The sequence below is a fragment of the Alligator sinensis genome, unplaced genomic scaffold, assembly GCF_000455745.1.
Source record: "Alligator sinensis unplaced genomic scaffold, ASM45574v1 scaffold7_1, whole genome shotgun sequence".
Classification (NCBI taxonomy): Eukaryota; Metazoa; Chordata; order Crocodylia; family Alligatoridae; genus Alligator; species Alligator sinensis.
The window spans coordinates 5802373-5829907 of record NW_005841843.1 but is presented as its reverse complement, the minus strand read 5'-3'; the positions used below and the strand labels follow the sequence as shown (position 1 = coordinate 5829907).

Genomic DNA, 27535 nt, shown 5'->3' with positions numbered 1-27535 from the left:
CTATACATCTGCTTTTAGTTGGTTGGAAATCGTTGGAACTGCTTCCCTAAACCTGCAACATTACTGCTTATTGAGTATCATTGATGAACTTTTACAAATCTAAGAAAGAGGTGATCTCTGCCTCCTGATAGTTGAGATCACTGGGCAGACGATTAAGCTTCCTAGGGCTTGGATAATATCTTAGATTTTGAGGTTCTTATCCAAATGAAATCTCTAAACCCAGTAAACTTTATTCCTCTTAAATAGATACATTAGCAGCTAATGTCTAGGATATAAAACCTATATAACTAGGATGGAATTGACAAGAAGGATAGAAGTGATAAGTGTTCCTCAGTTGAGAAACAGTTGTTTATGTCAATATAACAAAAAGTTTTGAAGATAAAAACAGCTGGAAACTTAAAATAAAAAAATGAGTTAGATGCGGTAGCCCATTACTTAGCAGTATCTACCAACATAACAAGTCATGTCAACTTTTTAAAATATATAATGCTTGTTTATTAGGTAGCTGCTCAGTTCCCAGAAAATGCAGCAGTGGAAGTAAGTGAATGTTGGGTTTAAAACATTTACAATATTAGGGAATTATTTTATACAGAGGCATTTTTTTAGGCTCAGTAATTGGTTAATCTAGAAATTGTTCCAAATGCTGAGTGTATGTTTGAAGAATTATAAATGATTAAGCCAATGTAGTTGTGCTGTAGTAAATCCAGAAAGTATCTTTAAAGGTCCATCATGCAAAGGCTTTATTTCCTAGGACTGTGCAAAGCTTTGGTGGCTGATTCGATTCGGAGGAGATTTGGCCCGATTCAGCAGCCAAATCTCCAAATCTGAATTGAATCGAGAGACCCATTAAAAGGTCTGAATCAAATTGGAAGCCTCCAGATCGATTCAGAGAGATTTGGAGATTCGGAAGGCTTGCAGTGAACAGAAACTGAGACGAGGGAGGGGGGATGAGGTGATCTTCCATATATGAAAAAGCCTTGGGGAAGGGGAGGGGAGACTGCTCTGATATTGACATCTGTAGCTGAAGAGTGACTGTGATCTTTCTCTGAGTTCCTTTCAAATCACAGTGCTCTGGGGGAGGGATGTAGAAACAAGATATAAAGCTGTGTCTGAAGTGATCTGTGCATTTTGTGAGCTGTCTCTCAGAGCAGCAGCTTCTGAAAGGCTCTGGCTTGCTAGCTAGTTTCTTGCTAGGTAGTCTTTCTTCTCGTAAGTTACATCCAATCCTTTCCTACTTACCCTTGCCTACCATCCCTATTATTATCCCCATCTATTGCTTTCAACTTATTCTTCCCCCAGAATCCTCTTATTTGTTCTTGTTAGTCTGGCTCGATTCCCCCACAAAAAGAAATCTGTGTTTTCCCTGACAGTGTGTCTTCACTGTGCAGGAAAACACAACATATATTACATGCACACACATTTTGCAGCACACCAAACATTATGGAGTGTGCTGGAAAGGCAGGTGCCAGGTCTTCTGGCAGGGGAGGGAGAGGGGGCAGAGGGAGAGCTGCAAGTTCCCCCCACTTCAAACATATATGCACCCTCTTTCCTGGCAGCAGAGCCTCCCAGTGCCAGAGGAGGAGCTGAGGGCCATAGCATAGGAAATTCTGGGGAAGGAGGGGGAATCTGAGTTTGAAGTGCCCCTCGAGGCATGTGTCCTTCTCTGGAAGGCACTTTGAAGGAGGTTGTGGGGTCAGGTGGCTCAGCTCCTCCTCCTGCTGTGCCTCTGCCTAGTGAAGAGGGGGATAAGGCAGCATCCCCACCCTCAACCCAGAAGCAGGTGGGTGGTGTAGTGTGGGATCATTTTGGAGGTGGCAGATGATCCCAGGTATGCTATCTGACAGCACTGCCAAAGGCAGATCAGCTGGGGCAAGGATGTGAAACACTTCACCACCACGGCGATGCTGCTGCATCTCAGGAGGCAGCACCCCCTTGCCCTTCTTCCTCCTCATCCTGGCACCAGTGGGAGCATGCCCAAAAGGAAGTCCACCTCTCACTCCAAAGCCCCCATCCCCATTAAGCAGAGGCAGGCCACCCTGGACCAGTGGGGGAAAGGCAGAGGGAAAGGGGGGCGCATTCCCAAGGCAAGTGAGACCACCCAGGGCAGTGGGAAGATTCTTGCTTTGGATGGCCAGTCCTTTGTTGAGTGTCCAGGGTTCAGACAGCTCATGGCGCTCATGGCCCCCTTGTACCAAGTGTCTACACACACCACCTTTAGCAGGATAGTGGTGCCCTCCCTGTATGAGGCATGCAGGGAGTACTTGAGGGAGGAGCTGCGCAATGCAGGGCCACAGGTAGCCTTGTACTTCACTTTGGACATCTGGAGCAGCCAGGGTGGAGATCATGCCTACCTCTCCCTCACAGGGCACTGCTGTGATCAGTCAGACCGTCAGTGGGCTCTCCTTCAAACCGATGTGATGGATGAGTCCCACACGGCAAGGGAGATTGTGGTAGAGATCACACGGCAAGGGAGATCATGGTGGCATGGTGCAGGGGTGGCTCGGTAGGCAAGGCAAGCTTACCTGTGGCTTCGTAGTCAGTGACAATAGGGCCCTGCACCACTCTGCCTAAAACCTGGCAGGCCTCATGCCTGCACTAGGGGCTACCATCCCTGCTGCATTTATCCTGCTCTGCCTTAACACACAAGTTTTGCTTTCAACAGTTTGAGGTACACTTTCACAGAAACCCCTGCACCTATCTCCTTGAAACTTGGCAGGCTTCATGCCCTCAGAAGGAGCTACCATCCCCAGTGTTTTCATCTGAATCTGCAAAAAAAGGACAAAGTTATAGGTAATTTAATGATTCCCCATCATAGTCTGTGGCCAAATCTCCGAATTGGCGCCAAGTCTCCAAATCTGAATCAGCCGAATCGAATCAGGACAGTGATCCAAATCACTGAATCAAATCACTGTCCCTCTGAATCAGTGGAATCTGAATCTGAAGTGAATACTTGCTGCTTTGCACAGGTCTATTATTTTCCACTAGATTTATCTTAACATAATAATTGAAGTGAAGAAAGACAAGAGGAGATAGGATTTGGGCCAGCAGCACCTCAAGGTTCAGGTCATTTGATTTATTGACAGTGAATAAACTATTTCAGTGCCATGTATATTTAGAGTCTCAGGCAAGAGTAAAGGAATTGTATTATGATAACAAAACTGGCATGTTCTTTTGCATATTGATTTTACAGAAATAAACCATGCTTAACTTCACAATTGTACATATAAATTATTTATTTAGCTTATCACAATATTAACAACTGACAGCAAATATCATGCAGTATCATTCACACCTTAGTTTTTTTCCATCTTCTGTGTCCATTAATCTGAAAACATTAACCAGTTAATCTGCACAACACTCACAGGCTGCGTCCAAACACAATAGCTGTGCAATAGGTGGTGCTACAGATACATCTGTGGCACCACATACCACACATTCAGTTGTTCTCCACACTGCAAGGGAGCAGTGTGGAGGGATTTTTTGACCCCCTAGATATGGGGGTCAGAAAAATCTGTGGGGAAAAAAAAAAAGGAGAGTGGCACATGTGATGGCAGCACATGCCACCCAAAGCCAGAGCCTGGCTGGCCAGAGTCACACTCTGCTGCTGGCCAGGCTCTGCACAGCAGGATCACTGCTATTGCAGCCCTGGGAGGTTCCCAGGCAATCCTGCTGGGGACAACCCAGCCTTCCCAGTGCTGGCCCCAGCCTTCCCTACCCCACACGGGGTAACTTCCTGTGCACCAGAGAATGCATGGCACAGACGTTCCCTGGGGACAACTAGCAGCAGCACAAGGTGCACTGCCTTTAGTTGTGCATAGACATTTGGTTCCCTGGGGACATCTCGATGCAGCCACGCTATTTAAATATTTTTTTTCCCATTTCATGAAATGCTGTGTGTGTGGTATGTGGCTAAAAATGTATTGAGAAGGTGGGAGTAAGATTTTTAACAGCACCCAACTCCCACTGGATTTAAGTATGACACATGAAATATTTAACTGAGGTATTTTTGAAAATGTTACCCTAAGTCACTGATGCAAAAGTCATACAACAAGAAAAGTGGAATATGGCTGGGATAAGAAATCAAGAGATGGGTTTTGTCAGGTGTGTAAAGTTATGCTTTAAACAGTAGCCCGGGAAGGATAGTATAATAATGGCTTTATTTAAATTTTTGTTTTGTTTTTCTCATATAGTGTCTATGTGTGATGTGGACATCTAATCTGTCCTTTGAAAATTAAAAAAAAACATTTTTAACTAAGCTGTAAGTCCATGTTATATAACATAATTCCAACCAATGCCCCTGAATCTTTTCTCATTTTTGTTACTGTACTCTAACTGATTTGCAAGGAATTTGAAATATTTGGATAATCTTATATTCCCCGTCTGTTCTCCTTTATACTTGCTAGTTCAAGCTAAGCTTGTAACTAGTGAGGTCAGAATACTGTATGAGATGCTTCTTGTGGGAAATTTCATGCCTGGTTGCTTAACTGAATGTCTTATGCATTTCCATTAAGCAACTGAATTTACTTTACCCGACTAGAATGCTATATCTTTTAAAGTTTGTGTCTGCACTTGTGATTTGTTCTTGCTTCAATACTGTTGAGAACCATACAAGGCCTTTTACATCACATACAGTGACTCTAGATGAACAAAGCAATTTATAAAGGGAGAACAGAGAAAGCATGGAATGAAAAATAGTTTAGGTGCAGTTTTTGGACAATGTCCAGTTTCTGCATTAAAAATGCTTTTCAACACCAGATGAAGCCTGAATCATAACAGCTCATTTAATACCATGTGCCCTCCTGAAAAGAAAATGAGATTAGTAGTTAAATGAAATGCCCACAAATCCTGGGCATGGTACACAAAATCAATAAAAATTATAATGTAGGCAGGCAGGAGGATAGTAAACTGGACTGTTACTTACAATTTCTTTTGTCTCCCCAAACCTTTCAGAGTGCTCTATGGAAACAAGATCACAGAGATTCCCCTGGGCCTTTTTGATGATCTTGTCTCTTTGCAGTTGCTGTGAGTATGATCCCTTTCTTTTTTTATGATATAGCCTAGCCTGAATTATAGTTTTTTCAGCTTCTAGCTTTAATTTCAAGCTCTTGTTGGTCCATTTTGCATTGAGGCATTTTAATCTGTTCCTTCCTTATGAGGGTAGCAGTGAAACAAGAGATTAAAAAAAAGAAGGTTCCTGTTGTTATTTAGCTCAATGCCCATATCATATAGTTAATTCAAACGGTTGAGTTTAAGGATGGAAAGAATAGGAACGAATACATTCTAACATGGGAAGCAGAGTCATCACAAAATGTGAGGAGGAGGAGGAGGATTTCTTCTCTTCATATAAAATATTAATTGATTGCACATGTGACTGAGTATTTGGATCTTCCATGACAGCTTTATGGCACATAAGCAAAATAGCAATATCTAAGGATATTATCTTCTCCCGTTATAGTTGATATGTATACATATATATTCTGTATTTTTATTACACTGATTATGGCTCAACTGACACACAAATTATCTCTAGCCAGTGCCATTAATATTTACATAGTCATATACTTTAAATTGACAGGTTTGACTTTTTCTAAAATGTAATTATAATCTGAACAACAGTGTATTCTGAATTATAAATAGTTTCATTTTTGATTAACATCTGGGAAAAATGTTCATGGACAAAAGTAAACTTTCAGGTCCAACCATTTCCTGCCACCTTAGCACTTTGAACCCATCCCCAGAGAGATAATCCAGCCACTATTTTAGCCAACCAGCAGAGGGAGTAAAAGATAAATTAATTAAAGTAATATTCCAGAGCTCTGCTTAGCCTCAGCAATGATGCACCTGTGTAGACAAGGAAATAGAAAAATCTTATCCATATTGACCAACATTATGTAAAGCACATTAAAGGCAGATGATAGGAACTGTGGAAATGAAGTATTTGCTTGGTGGGAAACAAAAAATTAGTAATTAGACATCTTATTTTTAAGCTTTTCAGGCGGCTTCAGCAAAAATAGATTTAAAAATCTAATTCCTAATTTATTTTGCCTTTAATCCTGCATTACTCAGTGATATCCAGGGATCCAGGTTTTCCATTCCCTGTGAAAAAACACGGATATTCCCTTTTAAAGGAGAAAAACACAGATGTTTCCCTTTGAAGCAGGAAATGCTGGGCTTTCCCTTGCAGGCTGGCAGCATTTTAGCCTGCAAGGAGCTGCTTGGAGCTCAGGGGAGTGGAGGGAGGGCAGTTGGAGACAGGAGGTCCCATGTGTGATTGTCATGTGCGCACACATGACCAGCAATATAGGTAGGTAGGGTGGAGGGAACAGCCCCGGCAGCTAGATGCAGGTAAGTCTATGGGACAGGGAGTTGGAAGGGCTTAGGGACTGTCTGGGGCAGGTGGAGGGGTGTGTGCATGCGTGTGTGCATGCATTTGTGTGTGTGAATATGTTTGTGGGTGCTGGGTAAAGCAGTCCAGGCACCGGGCCTGTGGTGGGGCAGCAGGGTCTGAGGCAGCACTTGGTATGCCAGCATGCCCACCTCAGCATTGTTGCCCTTGGGACCTGTCCACGCAGAACTCCAGCAGGTGCAAGGTGTAGGGGGGTCCTTTGGGGCAGTGGGGAGCTGCATGGCTGGGCCACCGGAGGCCATTGCCCATGATCGTAGGAGTCTACTGGAGTCCGGTGAGTCTAGACAGGGCTGACTGGGCCAGGGGGTAGTTGGGGGCCCCATCTGCAGGACGGGGGGCAGGGTGGGACAAGGGGCTCTGGGTCAGGAGTGAGGGGCACCAGCAGGGCGGGGGGGCTGGGGGTTGGGAGTAAGGGGCACTGGGAGGGCTGGGGGTGAGTTTCAATGGCATGGGCAGGGGCAGGGCACCAGCATATCAGGGCTGCTTAGCTGCACAAAGCAGCCGGGGTAGGACAGCTACAGCTGAACCTGTGTCCTAGTGAGCAAAGGGAGTAGGGGGAGCTCTGATTTTCTATGATTAAAAACAACAAAATCAAATGCCAAAATATATAGATATTTAGAATTTATTTTATTATAATGTTTGAGGCACTGCTAGGTTTCCAAATTGCTTTAAAATTGTAAATATATCAATAAAACTTTTTTGTGCAACTGATACCTATATATATAGTGGTGTTTCATTTTAATCACAGAAAAATGCAGCTTTAGGCATTTTTAATCAGAGATTCTGGGACTTATCAGAGAATTTGGGAATTTTAAACAGAAAAAAACAGGATCCCTGGTGATCTCCATCTGAATAGTATCTCCTTGACGCTGTGCTCTGCAAATGCAGACATGCTTTCATTACAACTCTTTAAAGCAGAGCTGAAGATCCAAAATTATTTGTTTGTGTTGTAAGTAATAGTTTAAAGGGATTATGCCAGTTTATAATATAGTTCCTAGTGTTTTCAGTTGCAAATGTGGGTCACCTTTCTCTGGAGTTGGGGAGAAGCAGATATGTGGTTAGAAAAATGTTCGAGTCATCCAATTATTTCCTCTAGTCCTTTGCATAGTCCTTTCCTGCAAGCCTGTCTCTCTCATTCCTACTCAATACCATCAAGTCCATTTCTCTCTTAAATGCCTTCTGGTCCCAGCATGTGTACCAGGAGGAGACTGCATAAGAAGGAATTTTTGTTTTGTCATTCAAGAGGACAGACAGACACAGAGGTCTGAAGTTTGGGTATAATATGGATTGATTCAGGCAGCATGTTAGTCATTGTGGCATTCAGTTCAGTAAATGAGCTGCAAGAAAAGAGAGGGCTTAGTAGCAAATAATCTCATTACTTACGTTTTATTTCACTGGAGAACAGAATATGTGAAGAACTCTGCTTTGTCAAACTGTTCAAACAGAACCTTTTATAGTTGCGTGATTAAAATGATGCTCAGTCATTGTTTAAAACTGGACTCATTACAGGTGGAAACCTTCCCAGTAGCTGAACAAATAAACAAAAACAAAACCACTGTAGCTCACTAAATTTCATATAAAAATGTGGCTATTTAAGCTTTAAAAGAGCATAAAAATAATCATGCTTGCCCAACTTAGATTTATATTGTAGTTCTTCTTGGCATTTAGAATAGTATTTTCTAAGTAATTTTTAAAACTCAAATGTTATAAGTTTACTATTGAGATGAGCTCAAGTGACTTTTTTTGTTAAAGGAATAAAACCCCTGTAAATAGAAATAGTTCAAAGCTATTGCAGTTAAATCATTTAAGCAACTTCAAGCTGAGAAAAGAAGATAAATCTCAAAAGATTGCCCAAGTCCAGGCATTCCCAGTTCAAATGTTACTTTGGAGGCTTTTCAATATTTTAAAGGTATTCAGAATGTAAAATAGCTACTGACAAAGATAATGGTGAGTGATCATGCTTAAATGCAAACAAATGTGTGCACGTTTTCAGATCACGGCTTTAAAGCAGCTATTGCAGGTTTGCTTGTTGTATTTTAATGGATGTCTAAAACATAATAGAATGCATTGGTTTTAGACCTGCTGTTGAACAGTTGGAACAGTGCCCTCTGATTAGGTCTAATTTAGCGTTCAGTGGGCTCTAGATTGGATTTCTTCTTATTAGTCTGGAGACATACTGGTAAGAATGCTCTGATTAAAATACCCTGGTTGCCAGTGTAATTTCCTAAACTTAGACTGAAGCAGTTTTGAAAATGCCTTGGTGCATGATAAAGCAGAATGTAGTGTCAGAAAGTGTACTTTTGAAAGTTTGCTGGTTTTGATTTAGGAGAAAAATCTTATCACTTTGAAATAGCACAATAGATATTACTGTTATCTGCCCTCTATTAGTGTTCTTAAGCTTCACAATAAACTCAGTCTCCTTGTGTTTAATGTACAGTTTCATAATCTAGGACCAGATTCTCCTACTCTTGCACAGTCAAGTATTACCTTAATTCTGCCTGTAGACCTGTTTAAGTCAATAAGGCACAAGGCTTAAGGCACAAGTTAATACTCAGCTTGATATATAATATCTTAAAGTGTCTTATTTGTTAGAAGAGCATGGAAAAATGAAAACTTATGTCTGATTTTAGGTTAGTTATATGCACATTAGAATTCTGCAGTTCGTTCATGCAACCACAGGAACGGATATGACATAAATACATTAGGTAAGAAGGTAGGCATATGTAGTTAGATGTTTTCTATTACTTTCATTTATTTTTTAATCCAGCTGGGTTAATCTAAATTGGGAAGAAAAATAAGAAATAAATCTCTACTATAGATAAACACATTGGATTAATTTATAAATAATCTAACTGGGACTATATACAGACATTGTTTCTACTGGGAGAGTTGCTGCTCTTCCAAGAGAAACCACCAGTGTACAGATGTTCAGGATTTTTCCCCAAGCAAAAATTACCACTTCAGAAACAAAATAACCTAGGAACACGCAGGGTTAAATCCCTCCTGAGAGAGGGAATGTCTGTACACATTCCCTTCTAAGAGAAGCCATAGCACAATCCTCCAAAAACCAAGGGTGCAGCCCTCCCTTCACCCCCATGACCTCATCCATGACAGTATGTCACTCGGGCTGGACTCTACTTCTCCAACTGAGCAGAGAGAAGAATATGCTGCCTTTCACAATATCACATTGTGCTATAGGGAGACACACGCTGCCACTGAGTAGTCTGAGTCAGTCAACAGGACTGCCCTGTGCACTGCTGCCATCTGTCTCTAGGCAGACTGAGGGAGCCTGCAGAGCATGCTGAGGTGTATGCACAAGGCTTCCCTGGCTGTGCAGCATCAGCACTGAAAGCTCTCTACTCTTCAGAGACTCAGCATTCAAATGTCTGTTCAGGGGCCCCCTGTTAAGCTTTTGTACCAGGAAAACAAACCTAGGAGAATTATCCTGGATCATTTGGATGTGTATACACAGCCTGTGTTACAAACAGAATTCCTCTCATGAGAATACTCTTCTCCTTCCATAACTACTAGCAAGTTTAACTAGTTAAATTTTGATTGCTGCCCACGGTATCTGTTTGTGTGTGTTCCCCTCTCTCTTCTTGGATTGTATCACCTTCATCATTTTATGCTTCTAGCAGCCCAAATGGTCAAGATTTTAAGACCTGGATCTCTTTTGTGAAAGTGAAGATCATGTACTTTAAAGAGGCCTTACTGAAAGTGCAGGAACAAACCATCCTGATCTGCAGGAACACTAGCAAGTATGGCAGAAGACCATCTTGGCTTAGCAGGGAACTCTTCAATATACTAAATCACAAAAAGGAAGCTTATAAGAAATAAAAACTTGGACAAATAACTAGGGAAGAATATGAGAGCATTGCACAGGTATGCAGGGATGAAGTCAGGAAGGCCAAAGCTCAGTTGGAGTTGCAGCTAGCAAGGGATATGAAGGGCAAAAAGAAGGCTTTCTACAAGTATGTCGGTAGCAAGAGGAGGACCAGGGAAAGTGTGAGTCCTTTACTGAATAGGAGAAACAAACTTGTGACAGAGGATGTAGAAAAGGCTGACATGCTCAATGGTTCCTTTCCCTAGTCTTCACAGGCAGGGTCAACTCCCAGACTACTGCACCTGGCAGCACAGTTTGTGGAGGAGGTGAGCAACCAGCAGTGCCAAAAAACAGGTTAGGGACTACTTGGAAAAGCTGTATGTGTGAAAGTCCATGGGGCAAGATGGTATGCACCCGAGGGGGCTGAGGGAGTTGTCTGATGTGATAGTAGAGCCATTGGCCATCATCTTTGAAAACTCATGGCTATCAGGAAAGGTCCCAGGTGACTGGAAAAGGGCAAATATAGTGCCTATATTTAAGAAAGGGAAGAAGCAGGATCCAGAAAACTACAGACCAGTCAACCTCACCTCACCTCAGTTCCTGAAAAAAATCATGGAGTAGATCCTCAAGGAATCTATTTCTAAGCATTTGGTGGAGAAAAAGGTTATTAGGAACAGTCAGCATGGATTCACCAGTGACAAGTTATGACTGACCAACCTGATTGTCTTCTGTGACGAGGTGACTGGCTCTGTGGATGCAGGGAGACAGGTGGGTGTGATGTACCTTGATTGTAGCAATGCTTTTAATAGTCTCCCACAACATTCTCTCAGGCAAGCTAAGGAAGTATAGGCTGGATGAACGGAGTATAAGGTGGATACAAAACGGGCTTGAGCTCAGAGAGTAGTAATCAATGGCTCAAAGTGTAGTTGGCATCCAGTATCAAGTGGACTGCCCCAGCAGTTAATCCTGGGGCCAGTTTTGTTCAAAGTCTTCATCGACCACCTGGAAGATGGCATAGAGTGCACCCTCAGCAAGTCTGCAGTTGACACCAAACTGGGGGGAGTAGTAGGGCTAGGATTCAGAGTGACCTAGACAAATTGGAGGATTGAGCCAAAAAGAATCTCATGAGGTGCAACAAAGACAAGTGCAATTGTATGAGGAGAGATTGAAGGACCTGAATCTCTTCAGCCTCCACAAAAGAAGGCTGAGAGGGGATCTTGTGGCCATCTACAAATTCATCAATGGACAGGGCAGCAAGGAATAGGGGATACTGTGTTTACCAAGACGCCCCTTGGGGCTACTAGGAACAACAGCCATAAACTGATAGAGAGCAGATTTAGATTGGACATTAGGAAAAATTTATTTATGTTGAGGGTTGCCAAAATCTGGAATGGGCTTCTGGGGAGGTGGTGCTCTCCTCTATCTCAAGAGGAGACTAGACAAGCACCTAGCTGGGGTCATCCGACACCAGCGCTCTTTCTTGCCCATGGCAGGGCATCAGATACGATGATCTACTGAGGTCCCTTCTGACCCTAGAAATCTATGAAATCTATGAAATGCAAAGTCCTGCACTTAGGATGGCATAACCCTATACACTGGTACAGGCTGGGAGCTGACTGGCTGGGCAGCAGCTCTGCAGAAAAGGACCTGGAGGTTACAGTGGACAATAAGTTGAATATGAACCAACAGTATGCCCTTGTTGCCAAGAAGGCTAACAGCATACTGGGCTGCACTGGTAGGTGATTTCCCAGTAGCTCAAGGGAAATGATTATTCCCCTCTATTCATCACTGGTGAGGCCACATCTGGAGTACTGTGTTCAGTTTTGGGCACCCCACTACAGAAAGGATGTGGAGATATTGGAGTCCAGCAGAGGGCACCAAAAATGGTGAGGGAGCTGGGGGACATGACTTAGGAGGAAAGACTGAGGGAACTGGGCTTATTTAGAGAAGAGGAGACTGCAAGGGGACTTAATAACAGCCTTCAACTACCTGAAGGCTGGTTCCAAAGAGAATGCAGCTAGATTGTTCTCAGTGGTGGCAGATGATAGAAAAGAAGCAATGGTCTCAAGTTACAGCAAGGAAAGTTTAGGTTAGATATTAGGAAGAATTTTCTCATTAGGAAGGTAGTAAAACACTGGAACAGGTTACCCAGAGAGGTAGTAGAAACTCCATCCTTGGGGGTTTTGAAGACCTGGCTAGACAAATCTTTGGCTGGGATCATCTAGTTGGGAATGGTCCTGCTTTGAGAAGGGGCTTGAACTAGATGACCTCCCGAGGTCCCTTTCAGCCCCAACTTTCTATGATACTATGTACTCCCAACTCATTTTTATTTGACTGGATCTAGTGCCTGCTGTGTGATTTGGCTGACTAAAGTTTAATGTAGAGAGCTATTCTATTTCCAGAAAGGATAACTGGAGTGTGACTTTATTACAGTGAACTGTAACTTTCATTTCTAGTTTGGGGCAACAAGCCATACAAGGAGAGTGCAGCTGGGAAATGACATTTGCTTAATTAGCATTGCTTGTCTGACTTGCATATGAACATTACAGAAACAGTACGTCTCAGTTTGAGATGGAAGTTTTCATGTAAACATTGGCCACAGTCGATTTTTAATGCCTCTCCAGGAGGCTTTAAGCTAATCTTGGTCTGTCTAGAGGCTGGAATAAATTAAAGCATTCGAGTCACCTGTCTTTCAGTTTTCTTGGAATGTGGACAAGACCTTTCAAGAATCTCTGAGTTTGCCAAGTAACGTGCTAATCACATTACAGTAGGTAAAACTTAACACCACACAGCTCATGTTTTCCCTGCAGCAGTTTGACAGATAAGCCTGATGGTTGCTCTGCTTACCACCTCTCCTGGCTAAATCTGCGAAGCCAACCTACAGCAGAACAGAGCTATAGTTCAAGTCAATGAATTGTGGATAATGAGGATAGAACTTGTTAACTTTTCTGTTTATATTTAAGTAACACACTTTTTGCAGCCATATTAAAACCATATTTCCAAAGCATTTTTATTATAGTTAAGCAACAGATGCTTCATAGTACCCTTATCCTTGGCACCAAAAGGTTATTATAACATCTCCTGTGTTTAAAGAGAGTATGTAACAAATAGTGTAGGAAATGCAATTTATTTTTTTCAACTTCTCTAACAAGTATCAACTTCCAGGAAACCCAGTTCCTCAAGAAAAGTTGCCTTGTACATTCACTAATCAGGGCTGTGTGAAGTTTCAGTCTCTGATTCAGTTTGGTGGAGATTCAGCCTGATTCAGTGGCCAAATCTCCGAATCTCAATCACATTGAATCAGAGAACCCTTTAATCTCTCCAAATTGAATTGGAACCCTCCAAATCGATTTGGAGAGATTCGGAAAGATTTGGCAATTTGAACATAGACACAGATTTAAATGTTTTTTCTACATACCTCTAGGTAGCAGGTGACTCATGAACAGTGCGATGCTGGGGTGCATGGAGTATACCACAGAAGCACAAGGGACTCCCCAGCATGCTTGGCAGCAGACTTGGAAGTGGACCAGAAGCACTTCTGGTCCACTTCCGGGTCTGCTGGTGAGTGTGCTGGGGGGCCCCCTTTTGCACCTCCAGCTCGGCAACTGGTGCCTCCTGGGTCTGGGTGGGGCATCCAGGGTCCCCCTGTGGCCTATTGCTGAGCCGGAGAATGTGGGGGGGGGGGGGGGCCCAGTGCACTCCCCTTCATGAGAATATCAATTTCTCTTTTTTTCATATGTATAATACCTGCAAATATTAGTGGATGCATCTACACATGTGCTTTATTGCAGAGTTGGTTAATTAGCTTTGCAGTAAAGTGTCACTGTCTGCATGAGCACCATTATTAGGGTGCAGTTGAGTACAATACTATCTTACAGTGAAGTTATTTATTGCATTTCAATGCATGTGTGGATGGTGACTGAGACAGCAGCACTTTGAGCCGGCGTGGAGCAGCCCTGGGCTGCTAGCAAGTTCAGGGGGTCAGCCACACAGCTCTGCAGTTTTGGCACTCTTGTGTCTCAGCCAGCCCCTCCACCAGAGCCCAGGACTGACCTGCCAAGCCTGCTGCCAGCCCAGGTTTGCTCTGCTCTGGCTCAAAGTGCTGCTGTCCCAGGCACACGTGTAGATGCATTAATTGTACATATAGATGCACATAGTGAGAGTTAAATATGAGCACTGAAGGTAAAGGAGATTAATAAACAAAGCAGCAACTGCAAACTGAAGAATAATCAGATAAAATGCATTTTAAAGACATTACAAAATCAGAAATTGGCTCAAGCCAAAGCCCTAGACTCAATCAACTAATGTTAGTGTAGTTTGGAACTAGGTTTAAACATTCCAGCTCAGACAGATCTCTAGTTTTCATAGATTCATAGATGTTAGGGTTGTAAGGGACCTCAGTAAGCCATTGAGTCTGACCCCCTGCCCTGGGCAGGGGAGAGCACTGGGGTCAGATGACCCCATCTACGTGCTTGTCCAGTCTCCTCTTGAAAACCCTCAGGATAGGGGAGAGCACCTCTTTCCCTGCAAACTCATTCCAGATTCTGGCAACCCTTACTGTGAAGAAGTTCTTTCTAATGTCTAACATAAATCTGCTCTCCATCAATTTGTAGCCATTGTTCATAGTTACTCCAGGGGGTGCCCTAGTAAATAGAGCATCTCCTATTCTCTGCTGCCCTCCCCTGATGAATTTATAGGCAGCCACACAATCACCCCTCAGCCTTCTTTTGCGAAGGCTGAAGAGTTCTAGGTCCCTTAATCTCTCCTCGTAGGGCCTTGCCTGCAGGCCTCTGACCATATCAGTTGCCCTCCTCTGGGTCCTCTCAAGTTTCTCTGCATCCCTCTTGAAGTGCAGTGCCCAAAACTGGATGCAGTACTCCAACTGCAGCCTGACCAGTGCTGCATAGAGGGGAAGCATCACCTCCCTGGACCTGTTCGTCATGCATCTGCTAATGCATGATAAAGTGCAGCTAGCTTTGTTGATCACATTGACCACTCATATTCATCTTGGAGTCAACTATGACTCAAAGATCCCTTTCCACTGCTGTGCTGCTGAGAAGGTCATCCTCAGCCTGTAAGTGTGTTGGTGGTTCTTTTTGCCCAGGTGCAGCACTTTGCACTTGTATTTGTTGAACTGCATCCTATTTCATCCTGTCCATTTTTCCAACCTGTCCAGATCCACCTGGATCCATTCCCTGCCCTCTGGTGTGTTAACTTTGCCCCATATTTAGTATCATCTGTGAACTTGAACAGAGTGCTCCCCACACCCTTAGCCAAGTCACTGATGAAGACATTGAATAGCACTGGTCCAAGGACCGAGCCTTGTGGGACTCCACTGTCCACATCTTTCCATTTTGATATCAAACCATCCATGCTGAAAATTCTATTATTTACACAGTTCTAGTTGAGATAAAAATTCTGGTCCTAGAAGAGCATGTCTACACATTGCCCTATGGTGACATAGCGCCACAGTACATCGCTGTACGGCACAGTACGGCGATGTTGTGATCACGTAGGTCTATACATGATCGGCAGCTATGTCACTGTAGAGGCATGCTCCCCTGGTATAGCACACTGCTACAGTGACATAGCGGCGAAATCTAACCAGGTGCCATGTGCATGGTGCAATAACCACCCATACTACCATGGTTTACTACTTCTTTTTGGAAGCACTGAAGCATGGCACGGTAGCAATGTCATCGTACAGTGACATGTAGACATGCCCAAAGTTGTTTAGTATTTCCCGGGATCCGTTACTTTCTTGGGAGTTTAGAATGCTTTGAACGTCATGAATTTGGGTCTTTTGAGGTGTTCCACGAGCAGTGGAGCATATCATTTTACAGCAAACCTTCTTACTTGTTAATAAATACTGCTTACTAGGGGTGTGCAAAATGGGCCTTATTTGATTCAGATTCAGCCCAAATAAGGGATAGTGATTCAATTAGTTGGTCAGATCACTGTCCCAATTCCATTTGGCTGAATCCGAATTTGAAGATTCAATGCTAATTCAGAGAATCGGTGATTCGGACATAGACACAGTTTTAAATGTTTTTTCTACGTACCTTGAATTACCAGGCATGGCTTGTGAATGCTGTGATCGTGGGGTGGATGAAGCGTCCCACAGAAGTGCAGTGGGGACCCCATGTGCTCAACAGCAAACCTGGAAGTGGACTCAAAGTACTTCCAGTCCATTTCCGGGTCTGCCACCAAGTACGTGGGTGGGGGGGACCCACACCACCTGGCTCAGTGATCGGCTATGGGGTGTCGGGGGGGTGGGAGGGTGTGGGGGCCCCCCTGCATGCTCCCCGGTGGACCCAGATGTGGACTAGAAGTGTTTCTGGTCCACTTCCAGGTCTGCTGCCAAGCACGCTGGGGACCCTGCAGTGCTCCTGTGGGACGCTCCATCCGCCCCACCATCTCAGCATTCACGAGCCTCCTGGTACCTTGTGGTATGTAGAAAAAATATTTAAAGCTGTGTCTGTGTCCAAATCATTGAATCTTTCTGAATCTCTCTGAATCAATTCAGAGGGTTCTGATTCAATTTGAAGAGATTGAAGTGTCTCCTGATTCGATTCGGATTCAGAGATTCGGCTACTGAATCGGGCCGAATCTCTGCCAAATTGAATCAGCGATCAAAGCTTTGCATAGCCCTACTGCTTACCATGATACCAATAACAGCATTTTCTATATGGGGCAAATGATTACATTAAGCTTTTAGCAAAACCACATAAGACTCTTTTCTCCTGTTATCTCTTAAAGTGGTAGGAAGAAAGGTATTATCACACCAGTAATCTGTCTAGAAGCAGTAAAGATTCATTGTTTAGAGCCATATAATAGGTTTATAATTATTTTTAGACTGATTGTTAAGGGTTTTTTATTTATGTTTGTTTTTCTTTTACCTTTTTAATGTTTATCTTAGTAAACTCAACAACTATTCTTAAAGTGAAGGAGCAGCATCTGTCAGGCACAGAAATACAATTCGAGTCAAACATTAATGAAAGACTCCAAGAGCATCTGTCTTTTTTGTGTTACTTTTATAATCCATCTGCATGCAACCTCCAAAAGAAACTCCTAATTTGTAAGTCAGTGTGTAATTCATTAATTGTTCTGATGCCAGCACTCAAACCTGAACTCATCTGACACTAACTCTCCTAATAATTATAGAATGAGAGAGATTGTTCTGATAACTCACAATACTGAGAACATGTGCTCTTTGCACTGTGGGTATGAATTGTTGTATTGCTGTCCAAATCATGTTATGATTCCATTTGCTGTCAATAAGATTAATAGATTTGGTATGAGAACCCTCAAAATACCCAGGTGCTAGAGCAAGAGGTACTCAGAATTTAGCACATCACAAATGCCCCAGCAAAGTGATAAGGTCTGCCATCTTTTGGATGAGAAATAAACCCAGGACCTGCATCCATGAAAGAACATGTTCAGCTGTGCCAGAGCCGCATTCCAACTGGAATCATTTAGTCAACTTTGTGATTTTTCCATTTAATTTACCTTGGATAAATTCAGCATTAGCATCTTCTTTCCAGAACATTTGAGAAAACATCATACGTTACCAGAGGAAGATATAGTTTACATCTGAACAGTAGCTGACCTTTTAACATAGCCCAAGTAATAGAAGAGTTTAACACTCCTCACCAGTGGCAAACATGCCTCACATTACCCCTGAATTGTAGATTAGTAATGTAATATATCCATTTTATATATGGCCAAGAAGTGGCACACAAGGTTGTATTTTGCTCAAGGATACAGCCAATCAGTGACAGATAGGGAAAAGGCCTAAGTGTCTTGATTCCTAAATATTAGAAGGAATGCTTGAATATTAGCTGTTCAGGTGTTCTTCCCTACTAAGTTGAATTCATTCAAAGCATGGCTCTACCAGTTAATTTTTTAACTTCATGAAAAAATAAAAACATTGAAAAAGAACAAACTGGATTAAATGCATTTTAATTGTGGGTGTTCTATTTCTTTGGGTATCACTAGGGAATGTTTCTGGTGTCAAAGCTCTTTCTAATGTCTCCTACATGGAGCCTTTAAATGTAGGTGAAGACTTTTGGCTATGGATATTTAGTACAAGTTGCGTACAACCAAGTTCAATTCTTCTGTTACCTGTGCAAATAATGTCAGTTCCTCACCTCATTACAAATCTCATACATTTTAAGCCTGCCCTTTGCTAGCCTATTCTCATTTTCTCCAGTGAAGGCTCTTGTGTGCAGCACATCAATCAATTCAGAGAATAGCATGTGTAATTCTTGCCCGTATTGTCATTGTTATCATAATACAAAGCTACCTAAAAGGAATAAGAAATAGCTTCACACTGGCTCTCTACAGCTTTTTGCCCTGCTACTTTCTCTTGGTTTAATAATGAACTTAGAATGATTTCTGATCCCACCAATAGTAGCAAAAATCAGCCTGCAGTCTCTCAAGTGCATTAAGGTTGCTAGCATGCTATTTCAAACTTTGAGTTAAGTAGTTATTTGCTGATAGTTTGTGTACTTGTCATCATGGCACAGAAAATAAAAATGTTGCAAAAGGTGAAAACCACATTAACATGCCCCTTCTCTCTTAAAAACCAATTATTTTCAATCATTTTGTTTTCCGAGTTCAAATGATTATTATTTAAATGCTAATCACTTGAAGCTGTGTTCATGTATATAATTCAATTAGGAGACCATCTTAATTATACAGATGGAGCTTATGAGCATCTGATATAATTACTGTGCCAGCTCAGTACACATTCTTTCAAAGGGCCTAGCTAAAACATTATTGTTTCAGCGTGCATGGGCGGATCCTCCCTTTCAGAAAATGGGTTCATAGTATTGTAATACGCTTGTGTTCTGTTTGTGGATTTTAATAGTGTATAAACCACAGGTCTTAAGCTAGTTGTCCATATCTTAGATAGATGTGATGAGCTTAAACTTGCAAGCTATTTCTTGAATACTTTTTAACCTGTATGAAAACAGAGTTAATCCATCATTCCTCTGCATTGCATGTGTTTTTATTTCTGCTTGAATTTTTAACCTCTCTTAGAACAATACACCACATCTGGAAGCAGTGTATCAATCACAACTGATTATGCTGATAACACAATGAGGAAAATTATTAGAAATTATTATCGCCTTAACTTGGTGCTAGAGAAATAGTTAGTTCCGTCTAAAATGCAGCTGCAAAATACACTGCAAACACATCCCTCTTTCTTCACTTATCTAAGGAGAATAAAACTCAGCTGTTGAGTTTCTTAAGTGTTCAGTATCCAACCAAGAACAATTTATTTTTGCTTCTGGTATTATATCTGGTTTTCTCATTTGCAATATTGGAGGAATTTTAATCAATTTTCATTATATAAACTTTATACATATGTGATGAATCCTGGTTAATCTGTCTAATTCAGATGCTCAACCCCTGGCCTGTGAGGCCATGTCATCAGACCTGTGGCTGTCCCCACGTGGCTGAAAATTTGGCAACAGGGGAGAAGTGGCAGCATTAAAAGCAGTTTAACTGCTCCCTAATTTCCAGACCTGTGGGGAGCACCTCAGGACAGATGTTGTGGCCCTGCATGCTAGACCATGCTCGTGTATGTGAAGTGACTCTGTGGTCAGATCTAGCCCGTGGAGTCAGACTAGTATACATGACCTGATCTAGTGTGCCAGGTAGGCCCCACGAACTGACCCGCACACTAACCCCATGCCAGATCACACCCACAGACGGATCCTGTGCTATTCACAGGATTGGCAGTTTGAGCACCAGTGATCTAATTAATACACTGATGTAATTATTGAGGTAAGGAATTTATTGGGGTTCAAAGAAGAATTGGATTAAGGAGCATCCAAAATTGTATCATAGGGATTAAAAATATTAGGAAGGAGTTTCAGAAGGGTTCATTGTTTTTTGTCTTTGCATGCTGATTCTTAACATTATCAAAGGTAGGATAATATACTCCTTTGATGCTTATTTTGTAGTCTGATCAATTATAGGAATATTAGTGTTTCTAGTCAATAACCTCGAATTCAATTTACATCTGTTTTGTAGAGCTTCAGATGCTGCAGGTGTATTTCAGAGTTTTGTTCAGAACCGCATCTGGTGGCCAATGAAAAAAGTTGTATTTTAACTGAGCTCCCCCTTCTAAATGGTAACCTGTGTTTTGACTCCAGTTTACCTATGCGAGTCCCTCTTTTCATTACTTCAGTGATTTTTAAAGTAGGAAGTATGTCTTTATATTTATGAATGTATATATATATAAAATCAGTCTCTCTAGGTTATTTATGTATTGCCTTCCTCAGGACTATTTTGTGCTGTTTATGATTGCATGACTAATGTAGCAAAAATTTATACCAGGAAAATCTCCTCTCCGTTTGCATATTCTGTTTCTATTTCTTAAAATAGGGGATATTCATAATTTGTTCAAAATGGGTACTGGGATTTTTCTCTACCAGGTTTCCTCCATCCTTTATTTTTTGTTTGTTTTTTATTTAAGTGGTGTCACATTTTTTTGTAAAGGGATACAGAGCTGATCTCTGCCCTACACAAAAAAACTTGTTAAGATGTCTCTGAGGTAGTTCTGAAAAAAACTTGTTTAGAGGCATTTCTACTTATACATCATGTATCTATATAATCTGCACTTCTTCTTTTCAAATTTCTATTCTATGAGAAAATAGAATACTTTAATTAGTGAGATTGCCTGCTTCTCTTGTCTGTTTCCTGTCTAAGATGGTAGTTCTCAAGTAAAAGAGATGCCACATAGAAGGAAATCAGTATCTTGAAATCCCTGTCTTTGGCAACTTGGTGAGCCCTTCAGATGCTTGAACTAAGGCACACTGATTATTTCCCTGTGCCTCACCTTTCACATTACAAGAACCTGTTTTTAGTGCTTACAGTTTGGCTAAATTTTAATTGTTAGGTAAAGTTTCCCATGTCAGGTGTCTATCTCTGGTTGAATTTTTTGTATAATTTTTAGAACAAATATGTGATCGTGTAATTAAAGACAGTGTCATCATAACGCATATGTACAAGGGATGTATGTACAAGCAAATCTGATTCTGGTAGTTCATAATATTTAAGTGCTTGATTTTATGTAATATGTGTTCATTTTCTGCACAGGAATGAATACAAAGCTTCTGTATGCAATGTGGTCAGTTTTACAAGAGGCAAGGGATGTTTAGTACTAGGTCCTCTCCACAGGAAAAACTGGATCTGTACAGGACAACCTGTTCCACTAAAATCAGGTTTCTCTACCTGTGAAGCTGTATTTAATAGCAGAAGCTTTGATGAGGTCTTGTATAACTAAGATTTTTAAAATCATTTTTGCTAAACAGCATATGCCATATTAATAATTTCCTAATTCTAGCATTAAGAACTGTGAGGGCCTAATTACAGCTAAACGGCAACTAGCAAAAGACACAAAGAACATTTTACATTGCCTTTTCCTTACTTTATAACTGGCCTACAGACTTGTCAAAGTCAATCATTCAGTGAGCTTCTTAGTAAATTAGCACCATTCTGCTCTATCTCTTTTTGTGTGATTCTTTGGTGGACCGGTTGAATGGGCTCTGAAGCATGTGCCTCTATCTTATTTTTACCTGAGGTTAGAGAACTTCCTTTAAGATAGTTTCTTTCCAGTGTTGATACTCCCATTTCTCATGCTATTGTTGCTGTAGTGCATGCACTGGGTTCAGGGCTTGTTTTAAATCTGTACAAGTTAATGGAAGAAAATAATTTCATTCATTAATACAGAGCTCCTAGTGCAGAAAATTAGTAAAGTGTGGCATGCATGAGAATGGAGAAGTATCTTGATTTATATAAAAAAGATCATTTTAGCTAACAGAGTCAAAAGCTGGCATCAGAGTCCTTTTTTGAGATGATCAGATAAACGACAATCATTGTCACATTGCACAAATGAAGAGAACATTTGCACAACTATGGGAGTCCCATGTCTGCATCAACTTCATAGAGATTTAAAGCAGAAGTAGCAGAAATCAGTGGCAACAAGTATGGAAGTTTTATAGAGGGCGATTAGAGAGATTCCAAGACAGCCAGAGGAGTATCAGAAAGCACAGTACAGGAGGCTCCAAATTCGGATCTGAAGGCAAATTAGTTCCCCATTACAAAGGAAAGGAACTCACCTGTATTGCTGTAATCCCAATTGGCCTCTGTATTGTGGTCGAATTCCATACAAGCATAACTGAGTGAATGTTACATTAAAGAAGGAAAATGGTAAGTGGAGAAGTTAGACAAGGATAGAAAAGATAAGAGTTCAAAAGAGTAAATGCATACTTGGAAGAGCAGTTTGAAACTTAAATTCAACCTATATTACACAACCTACCATAAAGTATTGACCTGTGGTTTATAAAGAGACCATCACAAAAGAGAAAGACGTACTGTGTGAGAGCTCAGAAATAATGGAGATTGCTTTGTCTTGGATGTATGAAAGACCATAAGAAAAAGGTCTTATAGGTGATATAAGTGCCTGCTGTTGAAACAAAGTCTCAACAGGCATAATACGCTGGAGAAATTATTCAGGTACCTTAATGTGAGAACTATCTTCATGTTAGATAATGTGGCTAGAGTCAAATAACATCTTGGATTTTGTGCCACATAACTGCCAGCCACAGAACTCTCAGCTGCTTAGGGTCAGACTGGTCTTGTTTTCTGAGACAAAGATCTTGATTTCATAAAATACTCTAAGTTCTTTGTTCATTCAAGAACTGACTGCATTTATCCTTCAGTTACTTCTGTTAGACTTCTCCCATCCCCCAGGCCAAGTAGTCTGCATCAGGAAGAAAATCCAGGTGAATTAATATTGATTTTTTTTCTCAGTTAAATGGGAGAGCTGTGTTCTGACATATTATTGCACCAAAGATCTATACACTATAAATCCTTGAGAAAAGAACCCACCATTTCCAGGTGTTGCAACCAAGTATTTTGTAACAAAACTTCTGTAGCTTCTCAGTTGCTGATATCATGTCAACACCAAAATAAAATTGGAAGTATTGAATAATGATGACCGTGTTCCATATGAAAAGCTTCATACAGATGAAAGATAAGATGGCATTAAGCATGCACTACCAGGTACACTTTGCTGAAATAAAAGAGCAGCAAGGCCTGCTTCTAAATAGCCTGTTTTTCTCATCTGTCTGACAGAGCTCAGCTGTGTTAGTTGTGAGACTCTAGTTGGATTCAGACTCCCCTATTGCCCTTTCTCTCAGTCTATTTAACAAATAAGAAAGTCATTGATTAGTGCATTGTATTTTAGCAGGCTCTGATCATTTAGAAGTTTTGCAGATAACTTTGATAGATCGTTTAAGTTAAACAGAAAGATCAATTTCACATAGGTTGGATGCCAAATACTATGGAGGAGGGTTGGAGTTTTGTTGTAGCTCTCATGATCCACAAAATATCAGACAAGTGTTCTTTTGTGATAGCTTTTATTGAACCATTGTATAGCTGGGAGAAAAGTTTGGGAAGCTTTTGAGCACGAAGCACTAAGACCCAAAAAAAATTCTACTGAATCATTTCTATATAGATAGACATCTGTTCAAAAGGTAGAAAGCCGTCACATTCTTTGAGAAAATATGTGGAAAAAAACTTAGACCAAGACACCTGAGGTTTTGAAGGTTCTGTATCAATTTGAAAACTAGCAGAATTTTTTTTAAAGAACATACTGATTGGTACTGACTACCATGATTTTATATGTAGGCCACAGTCTGGAATCAGGCTCAGGACAAGAGAGATGAATGTCTGGGGACAGATGAGCAGGCAGTCTCACTCCAGTTCTAATAGAAAAGCATCTATTTACAGACAGTGGACAAAGATGACATGGATGAGCTTCTGTTTGGCAGTCACAGAAGGGAGGCCAGGAACTGAATGGAAATAAAGACTTATTATGCTAGTACTGATGGAGATTGTCCTTATGTGTTAGAGTTGATGGATGGTGAAGAAAGCTTAGCTGGATGATGTGCGGATGCTTACAGAGCTGTTGTCCACACTGCATTGATTTTATGGATAAAAGGACTAAAATTCTGATTATTTTGCAGCCTGTGTAGGGTATAAATGGGAGAGGGAAATCAGATGCTTTTCCCACAATATTTCTCTTGCACACCTGCACAGGAACCTGACATAATTAAAGAGAGGCTCTGTCATTCTAACATGGGATCCGTGTATGAATCCTAGCCATCTTTATTCCCACTGCTGTTTGGTCCTCTCCACCCCTGCCCCACAAATGCAGCTAGTAATGTAAAGCCAGATATTTTACTAAGAAAATGCTTGTTGTAGACCGAAACTAGTAACAGTGAAACTTAATAAGCATAATGTCAATCTTATATTTGTTTGGTAATGAATATATTCTCAATATTCATATTACACACAACCAGACAGGGAAGAGTGGCACCCTAGAAACTAGCCAATTAGTCTTCAAGTTGCCATACTGCCCTGTCTTCTGCCTGACTTGAGACTAAAATGGGTAACTACCTCCCTTTACTCGTGTTGTTTTGGAGTTTCATGTTTTCCACACTCCAATTGAAATAGCTATGCCAGCAGTATTTTGTAATGCAGACCTAACCGACCACAACAAACACTAAGTGAGCTTGACTCTCCCCACAGGGGGTGGCTATGTTTTGCAGCAAGGAGTTTAGTTCCAAGCATGGGTTGCTTCCAAACTGACCTTTGCTATTGACCCTGGAGTTGGAGCCAGAGTCTCAGGCACCATCACTGCTCCCTGCCACAGTGCCACCACCACTGCTACTTCCCATCCAAGTAAAGACCCACACCATAGAAATGCCACCAAAACTCTATAGCTCTTCAGACCAAATAAAGTGACTCTGTGGGCCGGGTCTGGCCTACAAGCCATAAGTTGCCAACCCCTGCATAATATAGACTTTAAACCTAGATCCTACTATCCTAGCTTCCTATTTCCCAAGAGATACTCCAATCTTCTTTATTGTCTCAGTGAGGTTAACTATTAGAGGTATGCAAAACAAGCCCTATTCAATTCAGCTTTGGATTCAGCCTGAACTGGGGACAGTGATTTGATTCCTTGATTCAGATCACTGTCCCCAATTTGATTTGGCTGAATCTGAAGATTCAGTGCTGATTCAGAGAATCAGCGATTGGGTCATAGGCACAGCTTTAAATGTCTTTTTTACATACCTCGAGGTACCAGCATGGCTTGTGAACGCTGCATTGCTGGGGCAGATGGAGTGTCCCACAGGAGCGTGGGGAGGCGGTCCTTATGTGCTCTGCAGTGTACCTGGAAGTGTACTGAAAGTACTTCCGGTCCACTTATGAGTCCACCGCTGGGTGTGCTGGGGGCCCCCTGCACCCTCCTGGCTCGGTTATAGGCCACGGGGAGACCCTAGTTGCCCCCCCCCCAACCCCCCACCAGACCTAGGAGGCACCAGTCACCGAGCTTCTGGTCTGCTTCTGGTCCACTTCTGGGTCTGCTGCTGAGCATGCTGGAGAGCCCCCCCACCCCCCACTTCCCTGTGTGACACTCCATCTCCCCAGCATCACAGCATTCATGAGCCCCCTGGTGCCTTGAGGTATGTAGAAAAAACATTTAAAACTGTGTCTATATCCGAATCACCAAATCTTTCTGAATCTCTTCAAATCGATTCAGAGGGTTCCAAATCATTTTGGAGGGATTAAAGGGTCTGCTGATTCTATTTGGATTTGAAGATTCAGCCACTGAATCAGGCCAAATCTCCGCCGAATCGAATCAGGGGCCAAAGCTTCACTCAGCCCTATTAACTACCCCGTTACCACACTGAAGTGTTTGAACTTCAGAAGCTTCACATGGGGTTTTAACAACTACTGATCGACTGGGTTAAAAGAAGTGTCTTGTCATCTTTTTTTAGTGAACTTCATGTATAAAAGGTATTGTATGGAGTGAGGATGCTATTTACTTCTCTCTCGCTCCCTCTCACATGCTGTCTTTCTCTTTCTCTTGGGGGGGTGTTATATAACATGATGAGGGCAAAAACCTTTCCCTGGGACCTAAATAATTGTAAGGAATTCTGAAGAGATTGCGTGGAGAGTATTTGCACAAAACATCTTGGTAAATATTTTTAGTTATCTAGTGTCATAAATTTCAATATGATCCTGGATTTGATTTTTTTTCTTTCTTTTTCTTACTTTTAAGGTAGCAGGCAAACCAAAGCCCTTATATTTGAAAAGACTTGTTTTCACTGTTTTCGTATTTTTGAGGTTAACCCCAAAGTTCAGCCTCTCTTTATTTGGTAATTACAAGATTAATGAATTATAAACCTTTCCTCTGCTTTCAGGCTTCTCAATGCCAATAAGATCAACTGCCTGAGGGTAAACACGTTCCAAGGTCTGCATAATCTCAACCTGTTATCTCTTTATGACAACAAACTACAGACCATCAGTAAAGGGCTCTTTGCACCTCTCCGATCGATCGAGACTCTGTGAGTATACAGGCAACTGACAGCTCCCCCTTTTCCCCAAAGATTTTCCTTGTCTTTGTAGACGCTTTTCATCTGGCATTAAGACAATTCTTAAGAAACCCAAGGCCAGTAGCTTCTCATTTGTGTCAGAAATAAAAGGTACAAAAACCAGTAAAATACAGAATTGATTCACTACTGCCAAATACTACTGGCTTCTGTCTTCCTTTCTATCATATAAATGTCCTAAGTGTATTAAATTATATAAATGTTTAATTCAGGGACATTTAGTGGTTTTCTATAAGGAGGGCTGTAAATATGTGCATTTAACTATGCACAGTATATGCTCAGCAGACTACCTACATTCTAAAATATTGCATAATGGTTTTCTGTAAGCTAATGTATTCAATATGTATCCCTATGAAAGGCTAACATAAGCTGTACAACTTGTGTGTGTGTAAAATATATTTAAATGGACTTTCCAGGTATGGAGTAACTTTGTATCACTGCCAGTCATTAATCCTTCTCCCCATGTAAAAAGATTAATTTTTAATATATATCCATCACTCATTTTATTTGAGTCTTTGACCATTAGCACATAAAGCATTAGGACTATGAGAGGGGTCACAAACCCCTTAGTTTTCCTATATACAAAACAGATATTTTGTAGGATAAGATAGAGCTCTGACAACTTGCACAAAAAAGGTAACACTCCTGCACAGTACAGTGGTGGTCTCATTTAGAAAATGTTGCTGCACGTGCGCATGTGTGTGTGTACACATATATCTATGTTGCAACACTGAAAATGCATTTTGTGTATGCATCTGCTCACCTAAAAACTTAAAGTGCAATGATTATTTCTAGCAATAGGCCTCAAGGAACCGCGAGCATAAACAT

General features: G+C 41.5%; 1 protein-coding gene across 2 annotated transcripts in view; it reads left to right on the top strand.

The window, feature by feature from the left end:
• The window catches only part of SLIT3 (slit guidance ligand 3), a 393886-nt gene that overhangs the window by 118222 nt on the left and 248129 nt on the right, over positions 1 to 27535 (top strand). For both annotated transcript variants that reach the window (XM_025205769.1, XM_025205766.1), the window contains 2 exons: positions 4951 to 5022; positions 26519 to 26662. In XM_025205769.1, coding sequence (XP_025061554.1) covers positions 4951 to 5022; positions 26519 to 26662 — 216 coding nt within the window. The remainder of the gene's footprint in view (positions 1 to 4950; positions 5023 to 26518; positions 26663 to 27535) is intronic.